General features: G+C 69.2%; 4 protein-coding genes across 6 annotated transcripts; 3 read left to right on the top strand and 1 right to left on the bottom strand.

The window, feature by feature from the left end:
* The first annotated feature begins 1,038 nt into the window (after positions 1-1,038).
* Positions 1,039-7,409, top strand: AJM1 (apical junction component 1 homolog). Of its 3 annotated transcripts, none has more exons than XM_080669083.1 (3): positions 1,039-1,150; positions 2,601-2,774; positions 2,846-7,409. In XM_080669083.1, exon 3 carries the CDS (start codon positions 2,905-2,907, stop codon positions 5,836-5,838), a length of 2,934 nt encoding a protein of 977 aa, XP_080525209.1. In that variant the 5' UTR covers positions 1,039-1,150; positions 2,601-2,774; positions 2,846-2,904; the 3' UTR covers positions 5,839-7,409. The 3 variants fall into 3 exon arrangements, with proteins under 3 accessions (XP_080525209.1, XP_080525211.1, XP_080525210.1); XM_080669084.1 differs by having other exon boundaries at positions 1,098-1,150; positions 2,691-2,774; XM_080669085.1 differs by lacking the exon at positions 2,601-2,774 and having other exon boundaries at positions 1,057-1,150.
* A 598-nt stretch (positions 7,410-8,007) lies between these two features.
* Positions 8,008-9,624, top strand: PHPT1 (phosphohistidine phosphatase 1). Its single transcript, XM_080668994.1, has 3 exons — positions 8,008-8,266; positions 8,555-8,679; positions 9,358-9,624. The coding sequence occupies exons 1-3, from the start codon at positions 8,122-8,124 to the stop codon at positions 9,448-9,450; spliced, it is 363 nt and encodes a 120-aa protein (XP_080525120.1). The 5' UTR covers positions 8,008-8,121; the 3' UTR covers positions 9,451-9,624.
* Positions 9,625-10,699: 1,075 nt separating this feature from the next.
* On the top strand, positions 10,700-18,959 carry MAMDC4 (MAM domain containing 4; the record flags this gene model as incomplete). The annotated part of the gene is made up of 27 exons (XM_080668353.1): positions 10,700-11,172; positions 11,679-11,786; positions 11,862-12,035; positions 12,117-12,242; positions 12,644-12,774; positions 12,858-12,942; positions 13,098-13,223; positions 13,406-13,543; positions 13,667-13,755; positions 13,839-14,012; positions 14,253-14,337; positions 14,421-14,600; positions 14,687-14,815; positions 14,966-15,097; positions 15,713-15,829; positions 15,953-16,087; positions 16,202-16,338; positions 16,400-16,613; positions 16,714-16,851; positions 16,958-17,076; positions 17,156-17,246; positions 17,383-17,529; positions 17,699-17,833; positions 17,916-18,043; positions 18,135-18,243; positions 18,589-18,755; positions 18,918-18,959. The coding sequence occupies exons 1-27, from the start codon at positions 11,127-11,129 to the stop codon at positions 18,957-18,959; spliced, it is 3,402 nt and encodes a 1,133-aa protein (XP_080524479.1). The 5' UTR covers positions 10,700-11,126.
* Positions 18,960-19,574: 615 nt separating this feature from the next.
* EDF1 (endothelial differentiation related factor 1) lies at positions 19,575-23,915 on the bottom strand (the record flags this gene model as incomplete). Its single annotated transcript, XM_080671427.1, is given in 7 exon segments — positions 19,575-20,012; positions 20,530-20,623; positions 20,890-21,050; positions 21,427-21,478; positions 23,713-23,814; positions 23,816-23,863; positions 23,865-23,915. Coding segments are annotated over 7 exon segments (570 nt in total). The 3' UTR covers positions 19,575-19,950.
* Positions 23,916-24,738: the final 823 nt, after the last annotated feature.

Raw genomic sequence — 24,738 nt, 5'->3', positions numbered from 1 at the left:
GAACAGCTTTGCTATAGGAGCTGCCCCTCCCTCCAGGGGTAGGCAGGCTAGGTGTCCTCCCAGTCCAGTAACCCTTCCTTCCCCCAATTTCTGTTCCTAGACTTTTGAACCTGGAGTTGGGGGGTGGGGGCAGTGGGATAGCAGGCACTGGGCAAGCACCAAGCTGATACATGTAGGGACTCCCACAGCTTGGGAGATCAACCATTTTTTTAATGTATTTTTATTGATTTCAGAGGGAGAGGGAGAGAAAGTCAATGATGAGAGAGAATCATTGATGGGCTGCCTCCTGTACACCCCACAGTGGGGGTCGAGCCTTCAACCTGGACATGTGCCCTGATCAGAAATCGAACCATGACCTCCTGGTTCACAGGTCAACACCCAACCGCTGAGCCAGGCAGGCCAACCATTCTTGTGGCGCCCACAAATGTGGGGTTGTGGCTAACAGGTCACAACCTTGCCCAGGGCCCCGCATTTCATGGTCCCACTCCTGCCCAGCTAGAATGTTCCCTGGCTCAGCATCTTGTTGGGGGGGCGGGGGGGGGTGGGGTGTGCTGCAGTGGGCCTCCTGCAGGCCTGCCCAGGGCAGTGACGGCGTGGGGGAGGCGGGGCAGCAGGGGCCTTCCTGCCTGGGAGGGGCTGGCATCCTAGGGAAGGCTCCGGCCCGGTCCAGCTGGGGGCCATATGGCCCAGGTACCTGCAGAGTTTGGCGCCTCCACACTGCAGCAGAGCCAGCAGGGCCCCGAGCAGTCCATCTGCTCCTCCTGGGCCCAACCCGGGTGTGAATTCCAGGAGTGATGCTGGGGGTCTCTGATCCCTGGCCAGAGCTCTGCCCCCATGTCCTGCCGGGCGGGGGCTGGCAGCACCAGCAGGTCCTCTGGTTAGAACCCAGGCCTGCACCTTGCGGGTAGGGGAGGGCACAGCAGTGCTCAGCCGGCGGCCACGTGGATCCCAGGCCCAAGGCGCGGCCCCTTTAAGTGCAACGCCACCGGCCACCAGCGGGGGCAGCACCGAGCCGCCGGCCTCCGCTCGCTGCCTGGAAGCTTCTGCCGGTGCCGGGGCCGCGGTGCGGGTGCGGGACGCGCGGAGTGGAGGGCGGTGGGCGGGCGTGGGCCTGCATGACCTGTCGGTTCGGCGGGCAAGCAGCGCTCAGGTAAGACGTCGGGGCTGCTGCCCACGAGTCGTGTCTGGGGAGGCGGGGGCGGGGGGGATGTTCCGCAAGGATGAGGGGTCCACGCCGGCCATCCCGCTCCGTGGCTCGAGGTGGGGGCTGTGGGCCGGGACGTGTCATGGGGGGGCTGCCCCCAAGTCATCAGGCCTGGGACCCAAGCGGGGCAACCGCCCCATCCCCAGGCGGGGGCAGTCCTCACCGCAGCAGGGCCAGGCCAGGCTGTCACCTCCCTGGGGCGGAGCCTCGCCCTGTCATAGGCCCCCAATTCCGGCCTGACTTTGAGCTTAGGAGGGTCGGGAGGGGACAGGAGGGGGTGGTCCCATAAACCAGGACAGAGTTGGGTGGATGCGAGGCTGGGGACGGGCACTGACGCAGAAGAGCAGCCCCGCTGGCAGGAGGCCCCCTGCACCCCTGGGACAGAGGGTCTGACAGGTGAGGGCCCAGCATCAGCATCCCGTCCTCGTTCACCCTGAGCCCACGCCTCGGCTGTGTGAGGAGGTGGGCCCCCTCCGCACCGTCTGGCCCCTCCCCAGCCTGCCCCGGCCCTGGCGCCACAGCGGGGCTTGCGGCCCACGTCTGAATGGGAGCCTGGTGCGGAGGGGGGACCCCAGCCCAGCCCGCACTGCGGGGGTGTGGAACCTCGGGTTTCCATGGAGCCTTCCTCAGACAGCGGCGGGGAGAGTCCTCGCCTGAGAAGGGGGTGGAGCTTAACCCACCCACCACGCTGCCTCCTCCTGGCAACCTCCTGCCCAGGTGCCCCAGGCAGGGAAGAGGGGCAGCTCACACGCCCCCATGTGGTCTCGCGGCCCCAGCCTGGTTTCAGGTCCTGGTGCAACACGCTGCAAAGCTGGGGTCACTCTCCCAGCCTTGTCCTGAAACCTCAGTGAGCTTGGGGGGTTCCAACCACCCCGAGATGGCTGGAGTCAGCAGTTTCTGCAAAGGAGAGCGGACTGGGGGGCCCAGGTGTGCTCTTTGGGGGCATTATTCAGGCCGGGGCCATGCCAAGTGTCAAGGGTGGGACAGGCCAACATTGCAGCCTAATGACCATGCCTGGACCTGGTGGGGCCACCTCGGGGCCCACAGGGGCCTCAGGACTGGGGCCTGGAGCATCCAGCTGTCCCCAGTGAGGCGGCCCTTGCTGCGCGGGGGAGGGGTCCATGCCAGCCTCCCGGGCAGGTGAGCAGGAGACTGTGGCTGTGACTGGTGCGCTGGCTGGGCCAGGGGCGGGCGCTCTGCACTGGTGCTAGGCGAGCACTCCTGTCCCCAGTGGGCTTTGGCGCCAGCAGCAGTGAAGTCGTACATTAGGCCCAAGTGAGCTGTCATTCCAGCCATGGGCACCAGGGAACACCCCCTGCTCTTCCTGCAGTCGGGGACCCGGAAAGGGGTCTGACCAAGCCTGCATCTAACCACAGCAATCGCATCGCCTTTTTAGCCGACCCACCTGTGTCATCCATTACAAAGTGGCCAACAAGATGGGTTAGATTAGAACCTGAGCGGCTGAACAGCCGGGCTCCTTCCGCAGGGGCTGCAGACGCGGGCATGGAGCGAGTGTCCGCGGCCTCGGCCAAGGCCCCACACCAGGGCTGCTCCGCCCCCCGCGCCCCAGGTAAGCCAGTCCGGGCGCGGGGGTGGAGGGCCAGGCTGCGGAGGGGCCGCTCTGACCGTGTCTCCCCCCAGGGCCAAAGCCCCACGAGGCCGAATGAGCTGCAGCCGCCAGCCTGGGGACCTCATTTAAGATGACCCGCACGGACCCGCCGGATCTGCTGGTGTCGACCGTGTACCAGGACATCAAGGTGGCGGCCCCCGGGCCCTCGCCCAGGCGCCCGCCATGTGAGCGCCCCACAGCCCGGCCCGCTGCGCCCGTGCCTTTCAACAAGCGCCACTGCCGCAGCTTCGACTTCCTGGAGGCACTGGACGGGGCGGGCATGGAGGGCCTCCCCGAGCCGCCGCCCCCGGAGCTCCCTGCGCCGCGCGCCCGGCCCCGCGACAGCGAACCCCGGCGCCGCGCCCGCTCCAAGAGCGCGCCCCGCGAGCCCCCGGGCCTGGCTCCCGCGCCCGCCTCGCCGCCAGTGCTGCCGCGCCGAGGCCTGGAGGTCCAACGGCCGGCGCGGGCCGAGGGGTCGCCACGCCGGGAGCCCTCGTACCCCGCGCTGCGCGCGCTAGCCAATGAGCTGCACCCCATCAAGCTGCAGCCGCAGCGGGGCGGCCCCGGCCGCATCGCGCCCCTGTGTACCGCCACCGACCGCTATGCGCCGCCACCGGAGCCTCCAGCCGGGCCTGCCCCCCACGTCCGCTGCCGTCTGGACATCAAACCCGACGAGGCGGTGCTGCAGCACGCCGCCCGGGGGTCGCGGCCCTGCGGGCCCGCCCAGCCCGCACCCTGGGCCCGCGCTGCGCAGCCACTCCACGGCCTCACGGTGCCCGGGCCACACCACCTGGCGCTGTCGCGCACCCCCACGCCCAGCGACTCCTACTGCGTGGACCCCCGTAATGCGCCGTACTGCGACGGGTTCCTGCCTGGGCCGCGGGACTACGCGGAGCGTCGCAGTGTGCCCTTCACCGCCCCGCCGGGCCCCTCCCAATTCTTCTACACCGAGGAGCCTGAAGGCCACCCCGGCGGCTTTGCGGCCAGCCCGGGGCCCCCCTGTGACGGTTACTTCCCCAGACCCTTCCGGCCCCAGGAGCCCGCGGGGCCCAGCCCACGGCGTGGGGGCAGCTACCTGGCATGGGAAGCGCGCACCTTCCCCTTCCACGAGCCGCCCGTAGGTTCCTACTACGGAGAGGCCCCCCCAGCCCACATCCCGCCCTGGGGCCCCTGCTATCCGCCCACAGAGCCCCAGGCCCAGCCCGCCGCCCGACCCTTTTACACAGAGAACTTGGGCCGGTACCGAGACCGCGACGCCCTGGCGCGGACGTACCCACACCCACGCGGCAGCCTGGCCTGGGGCGACTGGGGCCCGCGGCCTTACCGAACCCTGCAGGTGGCGCCGCCCCCGGCCCCTGGCCCGCTGCTCGCCTCCTGGCACGGGGGCACCGGCACCAGCCCGCCCCGCCTGGCCACCGACAGCCGCCACTACTCGCGCTCCTGGGACAACATCCTGGCGCCGGGGCCGCGCCGCGAGGACCCCCTGGGCCGCGGCCGCAGCTACGAGAACCTGCTGGGAAGGGAGGCCCGGGAGCCGCGGGGCACCTCCCCGGGAGGCCGGCGCCCGCCCGTCGTCGTCAACCTGTCCACTTCGCCTCGACGCTACGCGGCCCTGTCGCTGTCCGAGACGTCGCTGTCGGAGAAGGGGCGCGCGGGCGACGGCCCCGGCCGGAGCTGGTACGTCACCCCGGAGATCACCATCACCGACAACGACCTCCGCGCCGCCGAGCGCCCGACCACCAGGGGCTGGGAGCTGCCCGGGGGCCGCCGGCGGCCGCCCCCGCCCGCCGCCCCCGACGGCCCCACCTCCGGTCGCCAGCGCAGCCTCGAACAGCTGGACGAGCTCATCACGGACCTGGTGATCGACTCCCGGCCCCTGGCCGGCCAGGCTCCCCACACCGCGGCCGACGGCCTGGGCCGCCAGCTCCGCCGCCTGCTGGACTTGCGGCCCGCGGGCTCGGGGGCCCCGGCGACGGCGCCGCGCTCGCCCCCCGCGTCTCCCGGCAGCGCCGAGGAGCCCGCGGGTGCGGGGCAGGCGGCAGACGAGTCCCCCGAGCCCAGCGCGGACGAGGACGACCTGATGACCTGCTCCAACGCGCGCTGCGGGCGCACCGAGACCCTGTTCCACGCCTGCCTCTACTTCAAGTCCTGCCACAGCTGCTACACCTACTACTGCTCGCGCCTGTGCCGCCGCGAGGACTGGGACGCGCACAAGGCGCGCTGTGTGTACGGCCGCGTGGGCAGCGTGTGCCGCCACGTGCTGCAGTTCTGCCGCGACAGCGGCCCGGTGCACCGCGCCTTCTCGCGCATCGCCCGCGTGGGCTTCCTGTCGCGCGGCCGCGGCGTGCTCTTCCTGGGCTTCCCGAGTCCCGGCTCCGCGGACAACTTCCTGCGCTTCGGCCTCGAGGGGCTGCTGCTGTCGCCCACCTACCTGTCCCTGCGCGAGCTGGCCACGCACGCGGCGCCACTGGGCAGCTACGCGCGCGAGCTGGCGGCCGCCGGGCGCCTCTACGAGCCGGCCGAGTGCTTCCTGCTCAGCGTGTCGGTGGCCGTGGGCCCCGGCGCCACTCCGCCCGGCGCCCCCGCCAGGCCCGCGCCGGCGCCACGGAGCCCGGGGCCCACGGTGCGCAAGTTCGCCAAGGTGGCGCTGGCGGCCGGCAGCCCTGCGCGGCCGCCCCCGACGCGGGGGCTGGAGCCCGACATGGAGACGCTGATCCTGACGCCGCCGCCGGGCACGGCGGGCCTCGACCAGGAGGGCGAGGCGGGCCGGCGCGCGCGGGAGGTGGCCTTCATCCACATCCAGCGCGAACTGCGCCTGCGCGGCGTCTTCCTGCGCCACGAGTTTCCGCGCGTCTACGAGCAGCTCTGCGAGTTCGTGGAGGACAACCGGCGCTTCACGCCCACCACCATCTACCCCACGGACCGGCGGACCGGCCGCCCCTTCATGTGCATGATCATGGCCGCCTCGGAGCCTCGCGCTCTGGACTGGGTGGCCAGCGCCAACCTGCTGGACGACATCATGTGAGGCAGGGCGCCTGGGCCCCACACAATCCACGTAGGCCACGCCCCGTCCGCCATCTAGCCCCGCCCAGTCACAGGCCCAGCCCAGCCCACCCAGGGATGTCCCGAGCCCCGGCCAGCCCACTCAGGACCAGCTCTGTCCATTCAGACCCCGCTCCTGCTTCTAAGTCCCGCTTCGGATTCGCCCAGTCCCCGCCTTACCTTGAGCTCCGCCCAGGGCCTACCCTATAGTGTCCCCTACAAGCCCCGCCTTTTCCTCCTCGCCTCCTGCGACCCCTTGCCCCCCGCCACCAGTCCCGTCCAGCTCCCCCTTCTCCAGCTCCCCAGCGGGCCTCCCCAGAGGCCTGTCCTTGGCCGCTTGGTGCTCCCCGCTGGGAGGCGGGGTGGGCTCGAGGACCGCCCGGCCCTGCCTTCAAGCGGAGGGGTCACTACTGCAGACCCCACCGCGCAGATCCCGTCTGACCGTCCCCCGTCATCCGCAGGGCCTCCCTGGAACCTTCCCAAGTCTCGTTCGCCCGGGTCCTGGAGCCCGAGTAGACCAAAGCCCAGTCCCGCCCCATTGAACACGCCCCCCACCCGCCTCCTGTGGTCTGCGGTGCGCCCTGCTTAGTGGTGCCCCAGTCCCGGTGGAGAGGGCGCAGCCAGCCCTGCCCCCCGCCCCCGCCCAAGCCCGCACATTTTTTCAGCGCTACCCGCCTGCCTCCCGCACCACAGGCTGCCCTGGCCTGGGCCCTGCAGGAGTGGCTGGGGCAGGCGGCAGGTGGAGGGGTGCTGGGAAGTCTCCCGTCAAGGTGCCAGACACCCAGCCAGCGGGGAGGAGGGCCCGGCAGGGGAAGCAGAGGGTGTGAGTGTGGCGGGGAGCGGGGGCGCTGGCCCAGAGCTGAGACCTGGCTGGGCATGAGTCAGGCTCATCCACACCCGGCAGGATGGCCCACGGTGGGAGCCAGGACAGAGCAGGCTCTCACTTCACAGGGAGGCGGGAAACAGGTGCGGAGGACGGATGAGTGGGAGGGGCTCCTACCCGCGGGCGTAGGGAGCCTGGAGGACCGGCCTCCCAGTTGGGAGCGGGGCGGGGAAAGCCTGGGTGGGAGCAGCTGAGGTCAGGGCAGGGGTCCTCGAGGGGGTGGAGACGTCACCGCACACCCACCCACTTCCCGCGTGGCCGTGCCTCGTGTTGCAGCTGGAAGCAGGAGGCTAGCGGCCCGGCCCCGGCCTCCGATCCCCCTCGGACTGCATCCTGGCTCCGGCCCGGGCTCCAAGGACCACAAGGGACCGGGGGGGGGGGGGGGGCCGGGCACCCGCAAGGGCCCTCCTGGAGCTCCCAGAGCCGCACCGGGGCTGCGAGAGGGCATCAATGAATTGTGAACTTCCCCCTGCTCGCGCCCCCACCCCCCCCGCCTCTTCCCCCACGCGCCTGCGCGCCGCCTCGGCCCCGCGCATGTGCACAGCCACGCGCCCTCCAAATCGGACCGCCGTGCAACCCGCTCCCAGGCCTCTGCCTTGGGCAGGCGGGACAGGAAGAACCCTGGACCGGGATTGTTTCCAGGGGGCGAGCGCTTTCCGAAGTAAAACCACTGAATGTAACCACTGCTGCCTCGTTATGCGGGGGAGTGGGGGGATGGACCGGGCGGCCCTCGGACTCCGGGGGCGGGGCGGTGCGGGGCAGGCGGCCCTCGGACACCGTGCGGGAAGGACTCCGTGGGGGAGGCTGCAGAGCCGGCGTGCGTCCCTCTGGCCTCAAGGGCCGCCGAACCCCGCCCAAAGGGGCCTGGCACCAGCCCGTGGCCCTGCTAGATAGGAAGTTGTCCGCCCCTGGGGTTTAAAATTAACATTTTTACTGATTTCACAGAGGAAGGGGGAGAGAGGTACAGATAGAAACACCAATGATGAGCGAGAACCATGGATCGGCTGCCTCCGGCACCCCGGAACCCAGGCCCGTGCCCTGACCAGGCATGGAACCGTGACCTTCTGGTTCATAGGTCCACGCCCAACCCCTGAGCCACGCCCGCGGGGTCCACCGCTGGTTTTAACCGCCACCCACTAGGGTTCCTCGTTCCCCTTTAAGTGGGACCCGCGTGGCCCCAGGGCTGCAAGGAGCTGGATTGCCATCGGCCAGTCGGTGCTGCGGCTGGGCCCCGCGATTGGCTGAGGCTGAGGGCCGGGCTGCACACCCCGCAGGATTGGCCGAGGCCTCCCAGAGCCCGCCTCCCGCACTGCGGACGCACGCAGCCCCGCGTGGCTCAGGGGTAGGGCGGCGGGCCGCAGGGGCGGGCGCGTTCCGGGGAACATGGCGGCGGCGGACCTCGCCCAGATCCCCGATGTGGACATCGATCCCGACGGCGTCTTCAAGTACGTGCTGATCCGCGTCCACGCGGCCCCGGCGGGGCAGAGCAAGGAGATCGTGCGCGGCTACAAGTGGGCCGAGTACCACGGTGAGGGCGGGGCGGGGCCTCGGCGCTGCGGGCGGGGCCTCGGCGTCGGTGGGCGGGACCCATCGAGCTGCGGGGCGAGGCCCAGGGCGTCCTGGGAGGGGATCCCGCGCGGGGTCTGGGGTCCTGGGGCCCAAGGGCTGCCGTGGCTCGACCCCCTCTCTCCTCTTCCCCGCGCCCCTGCCCAGCCTGGGGGTCCCCCTCTCCTGGGGAGTCAGCTGCTCAGAGCTGGGGCTCAGACCCCCTGGTTCCCCGGGCGCCAGGCTGAGGGCGGCCCTCTTCCCCCCGCAGCTGACATCTACGACAAGGTGTCCGGCGAGATGCAGCAGAAAGGGTATGGCTGTGAGTGCCTGGGAGGCGGGCGGATCTCCCACCAGAGCCAGGACAGGAAGATCCACGTGTACGGCTACTCCATGGTGAGGCCCAGCCCTCCCCGCTTCCCCCGCGCTCCACCGCAGCGCTCACACTGGGGTCCCCCGGGGTCCCCAGCGTCCCCGCTTCCCACGGGACCTAGGGTGGGTGGGAGGCCACTGCTGCCCCTCGACACAGCGGGCTGAGTCCTGTTCCAGCCTCAGGAGGCCTGGGTGGGTCCGGCCGGTGTGGCTCAGTGGTTGAGCATCAACCTGTGAACCAGGAGGTCACGGTTCGATTCCCGGTCCCCAGAGGGGGGCGTGCAGGAAGCAGCCTATCAGTGATTCTCTCTCATCATTGATGTTTCTGTCTCTCCCTCCCCCTTCCTCTCTGCAATCAATAAAATATATATATATATATACTTTCATATAAAGAGAGGCCGGTTGGGCTGTCACTGAGGCCTCAGGATCGGGGTGACACCCAGGGGCCCCTCCCTCTCCCCTCACCAGGCCAGCAGTGGAAGCGCAGGGGTGTTCTCTTGGCACCGAGAATAGCCTGGGCCTCAGGCTAGAGATCTGTTCACGTGGGGGCCACCTCCACCGGAGGGCTCCTGGGGTGGTTGGGAATGATGGCGTTTGGCTCCGCCCTGGGGCCCCTGCGTCAACCTCTGGCTCCGGGGTGTCGCTGCTAACTGGACCCCCAGAGCCAGGACACCAGCTGTAAGAGGTGCCTTCTGTCTTCAGGGGTACGGCCGTGCCCAGCACTCCATCTCCACCGAGAAGATCAAAGCCAGGTACCCGGACTACGAAGTTACCTGGGCAGACGATGGCTACTGAGCCCACCTGAGGCCACCCACTCCGAACTCTGCCCTGGAAGCCCTCCTGAGGGGCTGGGCTGCCCCCCTGGCGCGTGCCACCCTGCCCAGGCCTTGGAGATGGACGCCAGCCTGGCCCAGGACCCAGGTTTACCTCGCCCGCTGGAATAAAAAGACTGACCCACTGGGCCCGGACGCTGTGTGTCTTGACTTTGCTGCTCTGGGCCCTGACTGGAGTGGGTGGGGGGCAGCGAGTCAGAGGCAGCCCTGGGGCAGCAGGTCCCCTCCCAGCTGCCCCTGGCCCGGCTCCACCTCGGGGGGCCCCAGGGAGTGGCAGTGCACGCTCAGCTCTTTGGAGTCTGATAAGCTCCCCCCACCCCAGCTCTGTCCCCCTTTATGGCCTAATTGCTCCTCCTCGTGGTTGTCCCCAAGGACATCGGGGATGAGGCCCACCAGCCATTGCGCAAGGAGCTGGGGCCTGGGTTGGGAGTGCCCGAGCCGGCACGCGGGCAGGGAGGGCACCTGTGGCCACCATCCTGGCAGCTGATTTCAGTCCTTGTGTGCCCTGCCAACCCAGGTCACGCGTGAAAGTGGCGTGTGACTCCTTGCTCCCAAGATCAGGCCCCGGCCCCGGCCCCCAGCTGAGGTGAACAGGCAGAGCGCCCGACATGGCGCTGGGAACCCCTCTCCCAGAAGCCCTCTCCTCCCCAGGGCAGGGCTGTGGGGAGCACCAGGCACAGGGAGGGCAGCGCCAGGCCCGCTGAGGCTCGCTGAATGTGGTGTGCCTGTGACTGCGGCCTTTGGGCGCGCCTCCTGTGAGCTCACGCAGCCGCCAGGCAGGTACAGTGCCACCACCTGCACAGGTGAGGCAGGCGGCCTCCGAGGTCACCGTCAGTTGCAGGCTGAGCTCAGCCCCCAGCCCTGTGCTGGCGAGTGGGGGCAGAGGGTATCCTCAGTCTGTGCCAAGAGCACCAGGGCCCCCGGGTGCCCAGCCACGCTGCTCGGGACAGTTGTCCATGAATAAATGGTTAGCACCTGGCCGGCCTGGCTCCGTGGTTGAGCGTCGACCTATGAGCCAGGAGGTCACGGTTCGATTCCTGGTCGGGGCACATGCCAGGTCGCAGGCTCCATCCCCAGTGGGGCGTGCAGGAGGCAGCCGACCCATGATTCTCTGTCATCAGGTTCGGTTCTCTGTCTCCCTCTCCCTTTCTATCTGAGATCAATAAAAACACATTAAAACAAGTGATTCTTTAGGAATGAGTAAGGGAACAGGCACCGTAGGCTGAGTGATGGTGACGGAGATGGTCCAGGTCCCTGGCTCCTGGCCCTCCTCCCAGGGTTCACAGGTGTTGGCACCCAGGCCGGCTGACCTCACTGCCAGGGTGGGGACAGAGCCCCGGAGAAGTGGTCGCAGCCCGTGCTGCCTGGAGCCACCTCCGGTGGGGCCTCCACCAGGCAGGGCTGAGCGGCGGTTGGTGTGACGGGCAGGGCCAGACCTTCGGTCCGGAGTTGCTGGACAAGGGGGAGTTGACGTGGGCCAGGGGCCCCTCTCCTGGACCCTTTTACGACCGGACGTTTGCCCTCATTGGCCAGGGTGGGGCTGGCCAAGGGGCCCCCCTCCAGTTAGAGCGGAGTCAGCAGTGGGGCCGAGGGGATAACTGAGCACACGGCCCCCAGTCCGCTTCCCTCGGCCTGGCCATGCCTCTGCCCAGCCGCCTCCTACCGGCCCTGGTCCTGCTCCTGGGTGAGTCCTCGGGCTCGGCTCCTGAAGCAGAGCTGGCTGGGGACTCGGGGGCCGGGCCCTGGGTGGGACCCAGAGGGCGCCCTTGGGCCCTGGGGATTGCCCCGCTGGGCAGGGGGTAAGCCCTGTGCTCCCCCAGGCCCATTCTCCGCCCAGGCCCCAAGGTGAGAGGCCCTGGCGGCAGACCCGTGCTCCGGGACACCTGGAACCTGAGGGGGTCTGGGTCACCACTGACACACCCCCTTGGGGGGGTCCCCTCCCCCCCGGGCTTCCGCTTCCCTCCCCAGGGGGTGTTCCACATGGGGGGCCTCTCAGGCCAGCGGTGCTCAGCTCGGCCTTGGCGGGGAGCCCCCAGCCACAGACCCAGCCCCTCCCTCTGACCTCCTGGCCCGGAACCCAGAGCAGGACAACCCACCAGGGTGCCCAGGTCGGAGGGTCCTGGGACCTGAGACCGTCCCAGGCGTACAGGATGGGGGTCACCTGCTACTCCTGCCTGTCTCTACTGGCAGCAGGGTCCCCAAGCGGGGCCTGGGTCCCCAACCACTGCCGGGCCCCCCAGGACACCGTGTGCAACTTCGTGTGCGACTGCGGGGACTGCTCCGACGAGACGCAGTGTGGTGAGCAGGTCGGCGGGCGGGTGGGCTGGCCAGCCCCGAGGGCCACTCCCCTGACCCCCGCCCCTGCTGTCCCAGGTTACAACGGGGCCTCGCCCGCCCGGAGCGCCCCCTTCGCCTGCAGCTTCGAGCAGGACTCCTGTGGCTGGCGAGACATCAGCACCTCCGGCTACCGCTGGCTCCGGGACCGGGCAGGGGCCGCGCTGGGGGGCCCCGGGCCGCGCACAGACCACACCCTGGGCACTGACCTAGGTGAGCCCTCGTGGGTGGGTGCCCAGGCCCCCTTTCCTTGGTCCCTGCCCCGCCTTCTAACCTAACCTCTCTGCTATCCAGGCTGGTACATGGCTGTTGGCACTCATCGCGGGAAAGAGCCGTCCGTGGCAGCCCTGCGCTCCCCCGTCCTGCGTGAGGCGGCCCCCACCTGCGAGCTGCGGCTCTGGTACCAGGCGGCCTCCTCAGGTGCGTGCCCAGCCCCGCGGCCGGGCAGGGTGCCCAGAGAGAGGAGACAGGAAAGGACAGCTGCTGCTGCAGAAGATGGAAGGGCGGCCTGGCCGGCAAGGCGAGGCGAGGCTCAGGGGTTGAGCGTCGACCTATGAACCAGGGGGTCACAGTGTGATTCGGGCAGGGCACATGCCCAGGTTGCAGGCCCGAACCCCAGCGCGGGGCGTGCAGGAGGCGGCTGATCACTGAATCTGTCTGCCTCTCCCTTCCTCTCTGAGATCAATAAAAAACACATTTAAAAAAGAGAAGAAGAAAGAAAGTGGAAGGGCGCCCCAGGGAAGGGGCAGGAGGCCAGGGGCAGGGCGCAGCCCGCAGGCTGGGAGGACCCGGGGGCTCAGCTGCCTGTGACCCCATGACAGACGTGGCTGAGCTGCGGCTGGAGCTGACACATGGCACAGAGACGCTGGCCCTGTGGCGGAGCTCAGGGCCCTGGGGCGCGGGCTGGCAGGAGCTGGTGGTGGCCCCCGGCCGCATCCGGGGTGACTTCTGGGTGAGCTGGGGGCAGTTGGAATGGTGGGGGCCGCAGGTGGGTCTGAGCCCTGACGGAGGCCCTAAGGACCCTCTTCGCTTCAGGTGACCTTCTCTGCCACCCGCAATGCCACCCACAGGGGGGCTGTGGCCTTGGACGACGTGACCTTCTGGGGCTGCGGGCTGCCCAGTAAGTGCCCGTGCCGTGGGCCCACGTCGGGGGCCGGAGGGGGGAGTGGGGCCCCCACCTGGTCACTCCCAGCTCAGAAAGTCTGGGGCCTCTCCCCCAGCTGCCCTGTCCCCAGGGTTTGGGGCCTGGTGATGGTTATCTGTCCCCCACCCCAGCCCCCCAGGCCAGCTGCCAGCTGGGGCATCACCGCTGCCGGAACCAGGCCTGCGTGGAGCCCCACCAGGTGTGCGATGGGGAGGACAACTGTGGGGACAGCTCAGACGAGGACACGCCCCGATGCCGTGAGCGGGGTTCAGAGGACGCGGGGGGGGGGGGGGGGGGAGGGGCGGGGGGGACCGAACCTCTGCTCGTCCTCCTGGGGGTGGGGGGTTGGAGATTGAGCCCCGTGGCCTGAGGCAGCCGCACCCCTGGGGAGGCCCAGGCAGGGGAGGCCCTGCTCAGGGGCCTGAGCCCTTCGCCCTAGGCCGCTACACACCCACCGACTTTGAGACGGGCCTGGGCCTGTGGCACCGCTCGGAGGGCTGGACCCGGAACCACAGCGCCAGTGTCCCTGAGCGCCCCGCCTGGCCACGCCGAGACCACAGCCGGAATAGCCCACAGGGTGAGGCCACTGGGGACCCTCGGCCCAGCCCGGCCGCCCCAGGCCACAGGCACCCGGTCCCCCAGGCCACAACCACCAGGCCCCCCAGGCTGCAGGCACCCACCCACTCCGCTCTCTCCCCAGGCTATTTCCTGGTGTCTGTGGCCGAGCCCCGTGCCCCTGCTCTCCTCTACAGCCCCGAGCTCCAAGCCTCAGGTCCCCACAACTGCTCGGTGGGTGAGGCGGGCGGGGACGCGGGCTGCCTGACCGGGCGCTGGGGCTGGAGCCGCTCCCTGACCGTCCTCGTCCCCTCCAGCTCGTCCTCTATCACTACCTGCACGGGTCCCAGGCCGGCCGCCTCCAGCTGCACCTGCAGGCTCAGGGCCCCCACGCCCCCCGGGACCCCATCCTGCTGCGCAGCCGCCACGGGGAGCTGGGGGACGCCTGGGTCCGAGACCGAGTGGACATCCAGAGCGAGCACCCCTTCCGGGTGAGGCGGGGGGTGGGGGGGTGAGGAGGTGGGGAGCAGGTGGGCGGCCCTCCAGGCAGTGTGGTTTGTGTGCGGGCTGCAGGGAGGGAAGGCAGGGGGCTCTCCGAAGGCCCCCCTAAGGGCCGTGGGGGTGGCTTTGGGGGCGATGGACATGGTATGGGATGGTGGGGAGAGGGCTCAGGAGCAGGCCGCGGGCAGCACACGGACACTGGGTGCCCCCTGAGCCTGCTGTGCCCGCAGATCCTCCTGGCCGGGCAGACGGGTCCTGGGGGTGTCGTGGGCCTGGACGACCTCATCCTTTCTGAGGGCTGCACACCAGTCCCGGGTGAGCCTGCTGAGCCCTGCCCCCGCCCCGGCAGGCAGGCACAGCCCCCCACGCCCCTGACCCCATCCTGTTCCACCCCACAGAGGCATCCCGCTGGCCCTCTGGGCCCAGGCCCCTGGGCCCCAGGCCCCAGCCCATTGCTCTGCGGCCCCAGGGCCCCTGTGAGCCGGGGCACCTCCACTGTGGGGACCTGTGTGTCCTCCCAGAGCAGTTGTGTGACTTCCAGCCGCAGTGCGAGGGGGGCGAGGACGAGCAGGAGTGCGGTGAGCCGGGGCCGGGGCTCCGTCCTCTGGGCCCTCCCCAGGCCAGGGGGCGCGGCCCAGGGCCACTCAGCACCCTGCTGTTGCAGGCACCACAGACTTTGAGTCCCCCACCGCCGGGGGCTGGGAGGACGCCAGCGTGGGGCGGCTGCAGTGGGGGCGCCTCCCGGCCGAGGAGAGCAGGGGCCCCGGCACGGATGCCAGCGGGGCTGCAGCTGGTGAGCCCCCCCCCCCCCGCCCCAGGGCAGCCTGGAGCCTCTGCCTGCAAATTGGACCTCACAGGGTCCCCTGCTCTGCCTCTTCCGCTGGGGGGTCCAGAGCTGGGGGTCCCTGGAAGGAGTCGCTCTAAGGTCCCCACTCTCCCTTAGGGCACTTCCTGTCCCTGCAGAGGGCCTGGGGACAGCGGACGGCAGCGGCCAGGGCCCTCACACCCCCCCTGGGCCCCTCAGGCCCCCACTGTGCACTCCACATGGCTTACTTTCTTCAGAGCCACCCTCAAGGCACTGCTCACCCGCCTTCCCTGGGGCCCTCTGTCCAGCCCTGGGGGTGGAGCTGGGAGGTGGGCCCTGCAGGGGGGTGGCCTGCAGGAGGTGGGAGTGGCCTGCAGGGGGTGCGGGTGCCCTGTAGGAGGGGGGGCAGCTGACCCCTGGTGCCACCTTGGCCAGGCTTCTTGGCACTGTTGGTGGTGGAGGGCGGTGCCCGGGAGCTGGTGTGGGAGGCCCGGAGCAGCAGCAGTGCCTGGAAGAGGGACACAGTCCTCCTGGGGCAACGCCGCCGGCCTTTCCAGGTGAGGGGGCAGCCAGGTGGGGGGGGCCCCGGAGCTGCCTGGACCTAACAGCCCTCCCTCATGCCCCCATGAAGCTGGAGTTTGTCGGCCTCGTGGACTGGGAAGGCCCTGGCCAGCAGGGCGCTGGGGTGGACAGCGTGGCTCTGAAGGACTGCAGCCCCGCCCTGGCCACCAAGACAGACACAGGTCCCCACCCCCACCCCCCGCTCCTCCACCCAGACCACCTTAGGGACCCCAGAGACCCACCCCGAGAGCACGCCTCCCAGCTTCCCTGGTCTCAGCAGGGATCCGGGGGTGCCAGGGGGTGCTGACCCCCCTGCCCCCCCAGAGGTCTCCTGTAACTTTGAGCGGCACACGTGTGGCTGGCACACGGGCCACCTCACTGATGCCCACTGGCACCGGGTGGAGAGCCATGGACCTGGGTATGACCATACCACAGGCAAAGGTAGGTGGGAGCACCCAGACTGGGAGGGCAGAGCCCAGGCCTGGGAGCCGGCTGAGGCCTGGGCTTGGAGGGCAGCCTCTTGGAGTCGGTGTGCTCAGCCATGTCCCACTCCCCCGCCTGCAGGCTACTTCATGCTCCTGGACCCCACGGACCCGCCGGCCCGGGGCCCTGGTGCCCACCTGCTCACCCAGCCCCAGACGCCGGCAGCCCCTCAAGAGTGCCTGTCCTTCTGGTACCATCTCCACGGGCCCCAGATCGGTGAGTGCCTGGCGCCGGGCAGGGCTTGAGGCTCAGGTGCCCAGGTTCTGGAGGAGCTGGGAAGCTGGCGGGGGAGCGGGGGGCTGTCCCCTCGCAGCGCCACTCGCCCCACAGGGACACTGCGCCTGGTGATGAGGCAGGACGGGAAGGAGGACACGCACCTTTGGTCCAGGTCCGGCACCCACGGCAACCGCTGGCACGAGGCCTGGGCCACTCTCCACCACCAGCCAGACGCGGGCGCCCCGTACCAGGTGAGGGCAGCTCCCGGGGCAAGGGCAGGGCAAGGCCCGCGCTGACACCCTCCGCCCCCAGCTGCTGTTCGAGGGCCTGCGGGACGGGTTCCACGGCTCCATGGCGCTGGACGACGTGGCCCTGCGGCCCGGGCCCTGCTGGGCCCCCAAGCGCTGCTCCTTCGAGGACTCGGCCTGCGGCTTCTCCACTGGGGATCTCTGGACGCGCCAGGCCAACGCCACGGGCCACGACGCCTGGGGCCCCCGGGCTGACCACACTACAGAGACAGCTCATGGTGCCAGCCTGGGCTGGGCAGAGGGGCTGAGGGTGAGGCGGAGGGCGGGTGGGGTCAGGCTGGGGCAGGGCGGCAGGCTCAAGCTGGCACCCTCACCCAGGGCACTACATGATCGTGGACACGAGCCCACGAGCCCTGCCCAGTGGCCACGTGGCCTCCCTGACCTCGGAGGAGCACCGGCCCCTGGCCCAACCCGCCTGCCTGACCTTTTGGTACCACCTGAGCCTCCGAAACCCCGGTGAGGGTGGTCCGCCCACACCAGCCCTGTCAGGCCACCTGCAGGCCACTGCTTTGGGCTCTGAGGGCATTGTCCCCCTGCTGACCGGGCCGGCGCTTGGGGGCAGGTACCCTGCAGGTCCGCGTGGAGGAGGCGGAGCGGCACCAGGTGCTGAGCATCAGCGAGCGCGGAGGGCCGGCCTGGCGCCTGGGCAGAGTGGCCGTGCAGGCCCAGCGGGCCTGGAGGGTGAGCGCCCGGGGCGGGTCCTTCCTACCTGAGGGCCGTCCGGCCAGGCGTGGAGCTGCCTCACTCCGTGCCTGCCCAGGTGGTGTTCGAGGCCGTGGCCGCTGGCGTGGAGCACTCCTACATCGCGCTGGACGACCTGCTGCTCCAGGACGGGCCCTGCCCTCCGCCAGGTGGGCGCCCGGCGGCCTGGCCCTGGAACCTGCCGTGACGCATGGGTGGGACCAGCTCTGTGCCAAGCATCCCCAGCAGCGGTGGTGCCTAGGGATGGGGTGGGGCTGTACCACTCAGTGCCCGGGGCCCTTGCAGCTTCCTGTGACTTTGAGACGGGCCTGTGTGGCTGGAGCCACCTGTCCTGGCCCGGCCTGGGAGGGTACAGCTGGGACTGGAGCAGTGGATCCACACCCTCCCGGTACCCCCAGCCCCCCGTGGACCACACCCTGGGCACTGACGCAGGTGGGTCTGAGTCAGGGAGGAGGCCCCAGAGCCACACACACCCCAGGGCACCCGCCCCACCCCCCCCAGGGCCAGCAGCCCAGCTCAGCCGGGCTTCCTCAGGGTCAGAGGCCTCTGGTCAGGGGTCAGCTCCATCGATCACTGGGGCACCCCTCCCTCTCGTTCCCAGGCCACTTTGCTCTCTTCGAAACAGGCGTGCTGGGTCCGGGGGGCCGGGCAGCCTGGATGCGCAGCCAGCCCCTGCCCCCCACCCAGGCCTCCTGCCTCCGCTTCTGGTACCACATGGGCTTCCCCGAACACTTCTGTGAGTCGGCCGGCCAGCGGGCGGGGGCAGTGGGGGTGGCGGAGCCTGGGGCTGGCCTGAACCACCCTGGCCCCACTCTCAGACAAGGGCGAGCTGAGGGTGCTCCTGAGCAGTGCCCGGGGCCAGCTGGCCGTGTGGGGCGCGGGCGGGCACCTGCGGCACCAGTGGCTGGAAGGCCAGGTGGAGGTGGCCAGTGCTGAGGAGTTCCAGGTGAGGCCCGGTGCTCCAAGTGGGGGCCTGGGGGGCTCAGGCGGGGACCCTGCCTCTGGGAGCCCACACGGCTTCTCCTCCTCCCGGTCAGATCATGTTTGAGGCCACTCTGGGCGGCCAGCCAACCCTGGGGCCCATTGCCCTGGACGACGTCGAGTATCTGGCCGGGCAGCGCTGCCAGCGGCCTGTGCCCAGCCAGGGTAAGCCCTGCCCAGGTTGGCCAGCCCTGCTCCGGGTCTAGGATCAACGGCTCAGCAGCTCCCGGCCCCTGACCGTGCTCCGCTCCAGGCTGAGGCTGGGTCTGGGAGGTGCCGGGCAGGCCAGGGACTGCAGCCGGCCGCTCCTGGAGCCCTCGCTGGGCGCTGGTGCTTCACCCCCAAGTGGGGTCCAGCCTGGGGCCATGACGCCTGCCTGTCCCGCCTCAAGCAGTGACCCCAGGAACCCGAGGGGAGCGGGGTCGGTGTCCCCAGGCACCGTCCCTGGCTGGGAGTGGGGCTGTCAGGGAGGACTGAGGTCCCAGAGCCCCTGTGCCCCGCGGCCCACAGGGGACTCGGCGGTGGCCACGGTGCCAGCCGCGGTCGGCGGTGCCCTGCTCGTGCTCCTGGTGCTGCTTGGACTCACGGGGTGGCAATGGCTGCGGAAGGGGGGCTGCCCCTCCAGGGACAGGGCTGCGGCCGCGGCCCCCAGCTTTGACAACGTTCTCTTCAACGCGGTAGGGCCCTGGGTGGGGCGGGCAGGCGGGTGGGGGAGCCGCTGTGCCCTGCTCTTGGCTGGACCCTGGAGAGCAGAGCAGTGGGGCAGGAACCCCTCGATCCACCCAACTGGTGCTGCCCACCTGCCACCCAGCCATCACCAGGCTCCTCCCCCTTTCTAGGATCAAGTCACCCTGCCAGCGTCCGTCACCAACGGCCCCTAGGCCCAGAGGACCCGCTCCCCCCGGGAGCTCCCCATCCTGTCGGCCCTGGTCCCGGACGTGCCGAGCCCCCATCCCTCACCCTGCATCCTGCCACCACCCACATGTCTGGTTGAAGTCCTCACCCCAACAATAAACACTCCGGCCCGTGAGGGCAGCCCCTCTCGCCGGCCAGCCTGTGCATCTTGCTCTGAAGGGTCCCTGTGTCCACCACCCACGCCACTCCTGAGCGGTCCCTAGACAACACAGCTGCTCCCCTGCGGAAGGAACACCATGGCGGTGCCCACAGCATCCCTGACAACAGACAGGGTCAGGCCTTCCCAACCAGGGCACCAGACACTGTCCCATCTGGGCCTGGAAGGGTGACGGCCAGGTGCAACCCTCTGGCCTGCTCCCCTGGCCGCTGGGCCCACAGGACGATAGGGAAGGGTGTGGCCAGGGACTCGGGCCAGGGGAGGGTGGGGCCTGGTGCCAACAGGCCAGCCAACACCCACTAACATTCACAGCCCCTCAGGCACCCCCACAGCCCGACATGAAACAAGCCCCTCCCACACCGTGGGCTAAGAGGGAGCAGAGGTGCAGTGGGCGGGGCCCCGGTGGGACAGATGCTCACACCAGCAGGAAGGGCAGCGAATGTTTATTAGTTTATTAGCGTCTCTAGCAGCCAGACGGGCGTCTTCCCTCTGCGGGCTGGACTGGCCCGGCCCCGCACCGCCGTGAGGCCCCCTCAGCTCCCCCGGGAGCCGTGCCCACGTGGCCGACACCTGGGGAGAGGGTGGTGGGTCTGCACTCGCTGAGGGTGGGGGTAGGGAGGAAACACAACAGGAGAAGCTAACACTTTGCAAGGCTTTGTTTACAGCAGGTTGGGTGGGGGTCCCAGGCAGGCTGACACCCGTGTTCCGCTCGGCGCGTGAGGAGGCCACGCTGGCACTGGGGGTCCCGGGGAACCGCCAGACACCATCAGCCGGAACGCACTGACCTCGAGGCTTTGTGCTCATTTCGCCCTGGGCCCCTTCTCAATCGGCTTCCCAACGTCCTTCCCCCGGAGCTTGAGGCCTGAAGGAGACGGGACCCGCTGACCTCGCAGCTCCCGCCGGGAACTTCAGAGGACAGAGCAGCCCCCGTGTTCCCACCACGTCCCAAGGGGGCAGCGGGCACCCTCTGGCCATGAGCACTCGCTCCCTTCCCCACAGCCAGGAGACAGGAGACAGGGAGCGGGAGGGAGGGAGAGGGACTGGGGATGGCAGTCCCACTCCGGGCTGGGCTCTCGGAGCTGCTGGCACCTCGACCCAGAGCAGACACCCCTTCCCTCCCCAGGACGGGAGCTCTGTGCCCGGGCTTCAGGCTGACACCCCTGGGGACGTGTGGAGAACCTGCGAGTGGGCAGGGCAGGAGCCACGAGGACCCCAGACTTGGGGGGTGGGGGTGGGGCCGGTGGGGAAATGTGCGGGGAGGAAACCACACAGCTCACTCGGGAACTTTCCTAAAGCCGGGGCTTCCTGCGTCCCACCTGACCCACCCCCGGAAGGGGCAGCCCTGGCGCCTGGTCACCCCCAAGCCGCAGGACACTCACCGATGGCTCTCTCGATTTTGCCCAGAACCTGGTTGTTAGGAATGGCCCGTCCGCTCTCGTAATCCGCGATGACCTGTGGCTTTTCGTTGATTTTCTAGAGAAAACGTGTTTCGTACACGTCAGTTTGGTAACTAGGACACACGTGGAGGGGCTGGGGCACCACCTTCCGTGGCAGCGAGGGGCCGAGGGCCTTAGTGGAGCCGCTCCCAGATGCCCTGGGTCACTCGCGAGAGAAAGTTCCACGGGGCCCCACGTGGCTTCCCCAGAGGCCTGCGGGGGCCAAGGCCAGCTACAGCCTCCTAAGTCCCCAGGCGGGCAGAGCCCCCGCCCACCACAGCCTGGAGGAGGGCCGCCACTCACGGTCGCCAGGTCCTTCTGCGTCAGCCCCTTGCTCTGCCGGCCCTGCTGGATGACCTTGCCCACCTCCAGGGTCACCCGGTCGTGGTGCAGCTCCTCCGTCTCCCGGTCCAGCTTGGCCGTGTTCTTGGTGATCGAGTGCTGCTTGTTCTGACCAGCAGCCCCTGAGCGGTGGGAACCGAGGGGGGCGGGAGAGAGGGGTTTGCACCAACACGAGGGAAAGGCGTTTCAGGACACGAACCAGGCACGACGGTGGGGGCGTCCGCCTGCGCGCCCAAGTGACTTGGGAAGCCAGGCCGTCCAATCATGGCAACTGCACAGGCTTAAGAGCAGATTCCAGAACTTTCTCCCAGCGGGGGGAGTGGACAGCATAGCCTCCCGATCTCTGCCACCCACAGCTGCTTGGGTGAGATTCCAGATGCCCCCAGCCCACAGCGGCTTCGGCTGCCAGCGGGCATCCTGACCCCCGGGGCACTTCGCATGTCTGCAGAGATGGCCCGCCACCAAGCCCATGCTGGGAGCGGACGCATCGGTACCTACATTTCTTGGAAGTCTCCACATCTTCTCCTCGTCTCTGGGCTGCTAAGATGGCCTAGGAAATCAGGAAATGTTTTTTGGTCAAAATTAACATTGGAGCCCTGACCGGTGTGGCTCAATGGATAGAGTGTCGGCCTGTGGACTGAAGGGTCCCAGGTTCGATTCCGGTCCAGGGCATGTATCTTGGTTGCGGGCACATCCCCAGTGGGAGGTGTGCAGGAGGCAGCTGATCACTGTTTCTCTCTCCTCCATGTTTCTAACTCCCTATCCCTCTCCCTTCCTCTCTGTAAAAATCAATAGAATATATTAAAAAAAAAAAAATTAACATTGGAGCCGTGGCCGGCAGCCCCGCTGGTTACAGCGCTGTCCTGATACTCCAAGGTTGTGGGTTCGATCCCCAGTCAGAGCACACACAAGAGCCAACCAGTGAATGCGTAGGAGGGTGGGACAAATCAACGTCTCTCTCTCCCCCTTCCTCTCGCTCTAAAATCAACTTTTAAAATATTAGCTTTCACCCTGGCTGGTTTTGCTCCAGCCCACAAGCTGAAGGGTTGTGAGTTCGACTCCAGCCAAGAGCACATAATTTGGTTGCGGGCTCAATCCCTGGCCCCACGAGGGAGGCAGCCAATCGACATCTGTCTCTTCCCTTCCCTTCCCCCTCTCTAAAAATCAGCGGGAAAAACACCTTCAGGTGCGGACTGACAAACACCAAACACAGCCAGCTCGGGCAGCGCCAGCTCAGCTGCTGTGAGCCGGGCAGGCCGTGAGCGTGGCACCACCCAGGCTCTCCCAAGGGCTGACATCAGCGCCGGGGGCTTTCTCTTTGTTTAGGTTTTTATTGACCTTGAGAGAGAGGGAGAGGGGAAAGAAACACTGACGCGAGAGCGTGAAACAATCTATCACCCACACACCCCCTGGGGGTCCAGCCTGCTACCGGCCATGCATCCCGACCAGGAGTCCAACCGGCAGCCTCTCGCCCCCACCGACACCGGGGCAGTGCTGGGCTTTCAACCCCGGCTCCTCAGGCACAATCCCCTTCCGCCAAGCACCCTGGCGCCTCACTCAGCTGCTCCCACCGGCCGCTCCCTCCCGGCTGCCGCCGAGACAGCCTCCCAGTCTCCTCCTAGAGGTTCACGCCGCAGGCAGGCTGGCGGCGGCTCCTGCTCCTGCCCCAGAAGGCCGTCTGGTCTGGCCTTCCTCGGGGCACCTACCCCAAGCACCACCCACGGGAGCAACCCCCCCCCCATCTGTGGCCCCAACGAGAGCATAGCCCTGGGAGCCAACACTTCAAAGTGGCTGCGGGCGCTCCTAAGTGGGTGGGTTTACAGGCGCTGTTCTCGTGACTGCTGCTGTGGCCCTTAGTTTCCTTTGGAAAAAAAAAAAAGCGCATTTGGTTGTGACTGCGCAGCCAGCCCCGGGGGCAGGCCAAAGAGTCCTGGCCCAGGCCCAGCCCCGCCCCGCCCCGCCCGGACAGCTAGCCAGGCTCCAGGCTGGGGACCCGCTGCCTCCGGGCAGCCCTCAGGGCTCATCTGCACGTGCAGGCGGGGTAGCTGGGGCACCTGCGCGCTGAGTCCCCAGGCAGCGTGCAGGGTGCTGGGCGGGTGACACCGGCACCATCGGACTGAGCAGACTGGGGGGGGGGGGAGCTCCAATCCCGCCCCTGTCCCATCCCACCCGTCCCCGCCCCCTAGCCATGCCCCACCCCCTGTTCCCACCAAGCCCTCCCCCCAACTCTGACCCTGTCCTCGGCCCTCCGCCTCATCTTCGCTGTCCCTGTCCACACCCACATGTCTAAAGGCCTCCGGACCTTGCCCGGCGTCACCCCAGGCCTGTATCACTGGCCCGAAAACCCCACCCTCACGCGCCCATCCCCGCAAGACCCCGCCGTCCTCATTCCAGCTCCTCCACCACCCTGCCCCCCCCGCCCCGTTCCCGCCCCTCCACCCCCCCACACCCCCGTTCCTGCCCCTCCACCTCCCCGCCCCCCCGTTCCTGCCCCCCCCACCCCCGTTCCTGCCCCCCCACCTCCCCCCCGGGTCCCAGCCCCTTGGTCCCGTTCCGTCCCATCCCCCACCCACTATCGCGGACCGTCCTCCAGTCCTGCCTTCTGCCTCTGTCCTCATCCTGGAGCCCCCCAAGTCCGCGCGGACCGTCCCTGACGGGCCATCTCCATTGCCCCGTCCCCCGCCCCTTCCCTACCTGAGCCCCTGACCGCGGCCCCCGACCCCGCGTCAGCCCCGCATCGGCCCGCCGGCCGCTCCCGGGCCCTGAGGTCGCGCGGGGCCTCACCTGCTTGGACTTGGCCTGCGCGGCCGTGGGGCCCTTCTTGCGCAGCACCGTCACCGTGTCCCAGTCGCTCTCGGCCATGGCGGCGGGCGGGTCAGCGGTCCTGACGGCGGCTCGGCGGCAGCTGCTCGAGACCCTGCGGCGCGACGTCGCCTCTGCGCTAGACCGCTTCCGGCGCCGTCCGCGGCCCCGCCCCCACCTCCCATTGGTCGGAAGCCCGGAGGGGCGGGCACTTCCTGTGGCTCGGGACCAATCTGAGCCCGGCTCATTTGAAGAACTGCGGGGGGCGGGGCGCGACGTGGGGGTGGTGACGTCAGGTAGCGGAGGGGGCCGGAGTGAGCGCAAGGGGGCGCGGAGGGGGCGGGGAGGGGGCGCGGAGGGGGCGCGAGGTGGGCGCGGTCCGGGAAGCGGAGGGGCAGGAGTGAGCGCAACGGGGCGCGCAGGGAGCAGGGGCGGGGTAGAGGGGCCGCGAGGGGGTGGGGAGGAGACGACAGCAGGGCCGAGTGTGCACAAGGGGGCGCGGAGGGGGCGGAGAGGGGGCGCGGAGGGCAGTTGTCTTGGTGCAGAGGGGGCGGGAGTGACCGCAGGGAGGCGGGGAAAGGGGCGCGGAGGGGTGGGTTGGAGGTGCTGTGCGCCAGGCCGGGGCAGTGAGAAGACGGACTCATGTAGAGGAGGGGGCGCGGGTATGGGGAAGGGAGACGGGGGCCACGGGAGAAAGAAGGGTGCGGCGGGGGCTATGCGCAGGGAGAGACGAGGGGGCGCGCGAGAGGGGCGGCCACATTTCGGAGAGGCGGGGCCTGGGAAGGAGGGGTGATGAGCCGAGGGAGGACTCGGCCTTTGGGCAAACTGGGGGGGGGGCTGGCAGCTCCCGGGTCGTACCTTTGGGGACGGGCCCAGTGCAGGCAGGAGGTTCGGATGTCCGCCCACAAACTGGCCTGGGAAATGGATGCGCATCCGTTTTTCTGTTGTTGGACTTAGTTTCTGCTTCATGCTTCCCTTTGCCAGCCTGCATGCACGTCCAAGTTGTAT

The sequence above is a fragment of the Plecotus auritus genome, assembly GCF_963455305.1.
Source record: "Plecotus auritus genome assembly, chromosome: 5".
NCBI classification, from domain to species: domain Eukaryota; kingdom Metazoa; phylum Chordata; class Mammalia; order Chiroptera; family Vespertilionidae; genus Plecotus; species Plecotus auritus.
Note: the sequence above shows the minus strand (reverse complement) of the source record. Positions and strands in the feature narration are given on the sequence as shown.